Source organism: Piliocolobus tephrosceles, chromosome 13, assembly GCF_002776525.5.
Source record: "Piliocolobus tephrosceles isolate RC106 chromosome 13, ASM277652v3, whole genome shotgun sequence".
NCBI lineage: Eukaryota > Metazoa > Chordata > Mammalia > Primates > Cercopithecidae > Piliocolobus > Piliocolobus tephrosceles.
Window position 1 is genome coordinate 17,329,702 of NC_045446.1, and position 6,211 is coordinate 17,335,912.

Sequence of the window (6,211 nt, forward strand, 5' to 3'; positions counted from 1 at the left end):
AATTGTGATGAGGGGAACAGATCCTATTTAAAAGCTCTCTACTCCTGGTAGTTGTTGTTTTTAAGATGAGGTTTGAACTCATTTGATTATGATGATGATGATGATGACCATAGCAACAACATTGGATTTTCTGGTCAATTAGTACCTGCCAAGCTTGAGATGTGGAGTCTAATATCACTCTATTTTATAGAATGGGAAACTGAGGCTTGTAGAGGTCAAATTATTTCCCCAAGGTCACAGCCGCTGAGTGGCCAAGTTGGATCACACTCCAGGTCTGTCCCCGACACGTCTGTTTGGACAAACAGAGGCAAGATGGTGCACTTCCGGGTTCTTCTTCACCACCAGCTCTTCCCGCGCACACGAAAATGCAGCCAGCGACCCGGGAGGGTGCAGACCAACTGGGCATGCGCCAGGTGACGTCAATCCGAAGAGACCAAGATTTACCTGGTCACACCTGCGGAACGCCCCCCGACATGCCCGTGCCCCGCCTATTGCCATCCCACTCCTAGAAAAGCCACTCTTGGCCAGTGAGCCAGGCGGCCTTCTCACAGCCCCACTCCTGTCGGGATGTCGAGACTGTGGGAACTCCGTCTGAGAGCCCCACGGGGTGGGGGGACTCTGCTGGCCTCCTTTGCAGGAGGCCGACAGACTTCTTCCCCACACCTTAAGTGACAAAAATAAATGTGCAGTTTTGCTCCTACACTTGCCTACCCGCTGGTTCTTTTGCGCCCGCTGGGCTGGTCTTAGAAAAAACAAATCAACGTCAACATGGAGTAGGAGACTTCGCTTATCTGGAAGAGGATACTCTTCAGCATTCCAAGGACAGGACTTAAGCCCCAAAGCTCCTGTGGGCCACAAAGCATTCTCATGAGCTGCACGCCTAGCAGGACTTTAGACCCAGGTGAATTCCTAGTGGGACCCCCAGGTTCTGTTTGCTTTCCGGCTCCTCGCCACAGCAGGGGAGAAACAGACCAAGCTGAGCAGAGAAGCCTGTGAGTCCTGTGTTTTCCTTCAGACGGTAGCAAGAAGTGGCAGTAGACAGCACGGGAGTGAGAGACTTCCAACGCTGTCAAAGACCTCAGGGAACCCAGATTCTGGGGTCATCACCGTAGGGACAAATGCCCCCCCACACCTCCTCACCCCCAGAGGGCTCACTGCAGCCCAACCCTGCAGCTCCCTAGTCCTACTTCAGGGCCACAAGAGAAGGCAAAATGGTGTTGTGTCTTCATTATTCTATTTTTATTTTTATTTTTATTTTTTTGAGACAGGGTCTTACTTTGTTGCCCAGGCTGGAGTGCAGTGGCACGAACACGGCTCACTGCAGCACTGACCCCCCGGGCTCAAGCGATTCTCCCACCTCAGCCTCCTGAGTAGCTGGGACGACAGGTGTGCATCACATACCTGAGTGATTTTTGTATTTTTTGTAGAGATGGGGTTTCATCATGTTGCCCAGGCTGGTCTCGAACTCCTGAGCTCAAGTGGTCTGCCTGCCTCGGCCTCCCCAAAGTGCTGGGATTACAGGCGTGAGCCATTTCACCCAGCCCATTTTTATTTTATTATTATTTTTTGAGACGGGGTCTCTCACTCTGTCACCCAGGCTGCAGTGCAGTGGTGCGATTTTGGCTCACTGCAGCCCTGAACTCCTTGGACTCAAGCAATCCTCCCACCTCAGCCTCCTGGGTAGCTGATACTACAGGTCCACACCACCACACCCGGCTAATTTGTGTGTATTTATTCTATTTTTTATTTTTTTAGTAGAGGTGGGGTTTGCCATGTTGCCCAGGCTGGTCTCAAACTCCTGACCTCAAATAATCTGCCCGCCTCAGCCTCCCAAAGTGCTGGGATTACAGATGAGCCATCACACCTGGCCTAACATTTTAAAAATTATAAACCAACTTCATACGTGTGACAATCCTGTGCAGTGGGTGCTGCTATCACCTGCCCTGCTTTACAGATGAGGAAACCAGGTGCTCTGAGATTAAAGAGACAGCAGTGCCAGGACTCAGAGTCACCCTGGCCCCAGGGTCTGTGGACATGACCACTGCCTGAACTGCCCGCAAGGATGCTCCTGACCTGTTAGCCTTAGGGTTATGGGCCCAGCATGCTCCCACCGTACAATTTGCTGTAAGAGGGGCACACACAGGGTTTGAGGGTACCCCTGAGGCTCGCCAAGGGTTGGGGAGGCAGAATTGTGCTGAGGGGGGTGGAGGGGAAGGGACAGGAGCCAGCCAGGGACAATGTGGCCCTACCTTCTCCCTGGAGAGACCTCAGCTCTCTGGAATTCATCTATATTTAGCAGGTGGCTGGACAGGAGGCAGATAAGCAGAGCCTGGGGAGGGGGGAGGTCCCCATATATAGTGGGAAGGACAAGACCCCACTCAGTCCCTCTTTGAGTGACCTGTGCCTGCTTGGTGCCTGGTGTGACGTCTCTCAGGATGCCTGAGCCGGGGAAGAAGCCAGGTAGCTTTAGGACTAGGGTTGGGTCTAAGTGTGGGAGCAGGGGGGTGTCCACAATTGGGGAGCAGGGCTAGGAGGGAGTTCTTGAGGGGGTTGATGAGGATGTGGCCTCTGAGCCCCAGGACAGGGGCAGCCAGTCCTCCGGGGTCCTTTTTGATTCTCGGTTTCTTTTTCCTATCCCTCTGATGAGAGGTGAAGGTAAACCCAAGGTCAGGGACACAGACAGGGGACACAGCCGAGACAGGAAGCACCCGGGGTCAACCCATTCTGAGAACGCAAAAGGACCCCTTCCCTGTCCCATTTCCTTCGCCTTCCACAGCAAGGTTGCCTGCAGACAGAGCCCATGTTTAGTGTGGAGCTGAACCAGGCTCACGACATGCCTGCGGACCAGTCTCTACCCACTCTGGGTCTCAGTCTCCCAACCTGGGGCGCTGGGGGTAGTGGTGGCATTGGGTTGGTTCCTCCTGGCTGTGACATTATCTGCTTCATGAGCCTGTATGGTGTGGCCCCCATGTTGAGGGTGACACAGCCCCCGCCTTCTCTGAGAGAGGACAGTCAGGAGCCCCAGAACCCAGGTCAAGGGCAGGGAAAATCACAGCCCAGGGTCCTGGGCCTGGGCTATGCCCTTACCAAGGTTGTCCAGGGCAGAGATCCAGGTCCCCATCCCCCAATGCCCTCCCAGGCCAGCTTTATCTCAGTTGCTGATTCTCAGCCTGAGGTCCTTGGAGGACAAATTTGGCCACATTCCAAGTAGGCAGAATTCCCCGCCCCCTGCCAAGGGCCCCAGATGGTGGGGGGAAGGGAAGCTGAGTTCATCACGGGTGTCTCCAAGCAGGGAAAGTGGAGTATCCAGGGGACACATGCAGCAAAAGTCTTGCGTGGAGGTCAGGACCACAGCCCTGGCTCTTCCAACTACTAGCTGTGTGATCTTGGAGGAGCTGCTTAGCTTCTCTGAGCCTCAGTGTCCTCTGAGGAATGAACAGAATAACTGCAACTACCTAGGAGAACTGGTGGAGTATTACACGAGGGGATGCGTGGAACGTGCTAGCACAGTATTTACTAAGAGGGGCTGCAGGGGTGGGGTGCACGCTCCAACCAGGGGCCGCTGTAGCCTCCACCTGGCCCTGCAGTCTCAGCTTTCAGCAAGAAGCCACGGTCAGTGGAAGTGGCCGCAGGCAGCCCTGCCGTGTTTGAGGTGGAGACAGAACGGGCAGGAGTGAAGGTGCGCTGGCAGCGCGGAGGCAGTGACATCGGAGCCAGCAGCAAGTATGGCCTGACCACAGAGGGCACACGGCATACACTGACAGTGCGGGAGGTGGGCCCTGCCGACCAGGGGTCCTATGCAGTCATTGCTGGCTCCTCCAAGGTCAAGTTCGACCTCAAGGTCACAGAGGCAGGTAAGATTCTGGTCAGGCTTCCCTGAGGTTCAGGCTCCTGGGTGGAGAGACAGCCCAGTACCTCTCCATCCATCCAGGGAACAGGAGGTGCTTTCACACTTCCTTGCCTTTGCTGTGGCTGTGCCCCCTGCCAGGAACCCCCTTTCCCCCTTTTCTGCACATGACCTTTTTTAGTACCCCATGTGCCATCCTGGCCTGTTCCAGCCATGGGGTAGGTGGGAGAGATGAACAAGATACAACCCCAGTCTCCCCCTGCAGACCTCTCTGGAGAGATGACCCCGCATAGACGGCACCTTGTGTGCTGGCAGGGAAGTCCCAGGAGGTGTGGATGAGGGGAGTGCAGCCCAGCAGGTGGGGCTGCTCTAAGGCTGGGGCAGAGCAGGGTTGGACCTGGAACTGTTCAGGGCAGGTACAGAGGACGTGGGAACTGATGACCTGGGACGGGGAGGAGAATGTGAGAGGCAGGGTGGCTCTCCAGCTGAGCATGAGCTGCCTCTGAGGGGCCCAGGCAGCGGGAGGACAGCCATGGCAGACTTTCCTCATCCACAGCGGACTCATGGGTCCGATGCTCAGGAGAGAGAGGGTGGAGGGGTCTCTGGTTAGTGACTGTACCACGACTCCTATCTGATCCTCTCCAGAGAAGGCAGAGCCCGTGCTGGCCCCTGCCCCTGCCCCTGCTGAGGCCACTGGAACCCCTGGAGAAGCCCTGGCCCCAGCCGCTGAGCTGGGAGAAAGTGCCCCAAGTCCCGAAGGTGAGAGGGGCTGGGCAGGGAGGGGCAGGATCCGTGGGTAGAGGGTGTCCAGGGCAGGTCTCAAAAGCCTTTGGTTGGCTGGGCACCGTGGCTCAGGCCTATAATCCCCAGTACTTTGGGAGGCCGAGGTGGGCAGATCACGAGGTTAGGGGATCGAGACCATCCTGGCTAACACAGTGAAACCCCATCTCTACTAAAAATACAAAACAATTAGCTGTGCGTGGTGGCAGGCGCCTGTAGTCCCAGCTACTCGGGAGGCTGAGGCAGGAGAATGGTGTGAACCCAGAAGGCAGAGCTTGCGATGAGCCAAGATCATGCCACTGCACTTCAGCCTGGGTGACAGAGCAAGACTCATCTCAAAAAAAAAAAAAAAAACAAAAAAACAAAGCCTTTGCTCACAGGGTCAAGCTCAGCAGCTCGCAACGCCCCTACCTCTGGAGCCCCTGATGACCCCATTGGCCTCTTCGTGATGCGGCCACAGGATGGCGAGGTGACTGTGGGTGAGTGTGAGCTGCTGTGCCCAGCATTGGGGTGGGAAGGGGGGCAGCAGGACACTCCCCAAGCTGGGCCTGTCGCCCTGCCCTTGCAGGTGGCAGCATCACCTTCTCAGCCCGTGTGGCCGGCGCCAGCCTCCTGAAGCCGCCTGTGGTCAAGTGGTTCAAGGGCAAATGGGTGGACCTGAGCAGCAAGGTGGGCCAGCACCTGCAGCTGCATGACAGCTACGACCGTGCCAGCAAGGTGGGTCCGCCAGGGTCGTGGAGACACGGAGAGAGGGGACATGGAGAATCCTGGAAGGCACAAGGCACACAGAGGGCACCATGAGACCTGAGGCACACACGAGCTGCAAGCAAGGGGCGTGGGGAATCTGGGAGGCAGGTGGAGGGGCCAGGGGCCCACAGGGAGATCCCGGAGGCTTGGGGGCCAGGGAGCGCGATGAGACGCATGGGAGTGCTGTGGGGGACATGGGAGACTTGAAGGACATGATCGCCTCAAGGGAGCACCTAATAAGGCTTGGTGGAATCGGTAGGGGGAGGGGGTAGGGTCAGGGTGGTCAGGAAGTCTGGAGGACACCGTGAAGCATGGGGGCACCAGCTAGTGGGGTTGTAAAGCCCCTGGATGGGTATCAGGGGTCAGGGCTCAAGGGACCCTCAGGGATTGACCAGAACAATTCCTCATTATACAGACACGGAAACCAAAGCTTGAGAGGTTAAGTGGTTGCTCCAAGGTCACTTAGACGTAGGCCTAGAACCTTAAGCCTTGGTTTTTTGTGTTTTGTGTTTTTCCACCCTGCCCACCAGAACCTTAAGACTTAAGTCTCCTTGTGTGTTCACTCCAAGCCTCTGCTTTTCCCAACCTTCCACAGTCCTGGGCCAGGAGAGGGGGCCTGTAGCAGGAGAGGGCCAGCATGTGCGGGGCTGTGCAGTGCACAAAAGCGCTGTAGTTCACCACAACCATGTGCCAGCAGATGGCAGTCATGGGTTTTGGGATAGTCCCTTTCTCTATACAAAAACTCCATGGGTTAACTAAACCCGAGGGTGAGAATGCTGATGAGCATTTGTCACTCCCAGCCTCCTTTTTTTTTTTTTTTTTTTTTTTTTTTTTTTT

The 6,211-nt window shown here is 55.9% G+C and overlaps 1 protein-coding gene across 1 annotated transcript in view; it reads left to right on the forward strand.

The window, feature by feature from the left end:
* Positions 1-2,380: 2,380 nt before the first annotated feature.
* The window catches only part of MYBPC3 (myosin binding protein C3), a 26,817-nt gene continuing 22,986 nt past the window's right edge, over positions 2,381-6,211 (forward strand). The window contains exons 1-5 of the mRNA XM_026454090.1: positions 2,381-2,460; positions 3,588-3,854; positions 4,493-4,606; positions 5,008-5,106; positions 5,196-5,344. Coding sequence (XP_026309875.1) covers positions 2,436-2,460; positions 3,588-3,854; positions 4,493-4,606; positions 5,008-5,106; positions 5,196-5,344 — 654 coding nt within the window. The 5' untranslated portion in view covers positions 2,381-2,435. The remainder of the gene's footprint in view (positions 2,461-3,587; positions 3,855-4,492; positions 4,607-5,007; positions 5,107-5,195; positions 5,345-6,211) is intronic.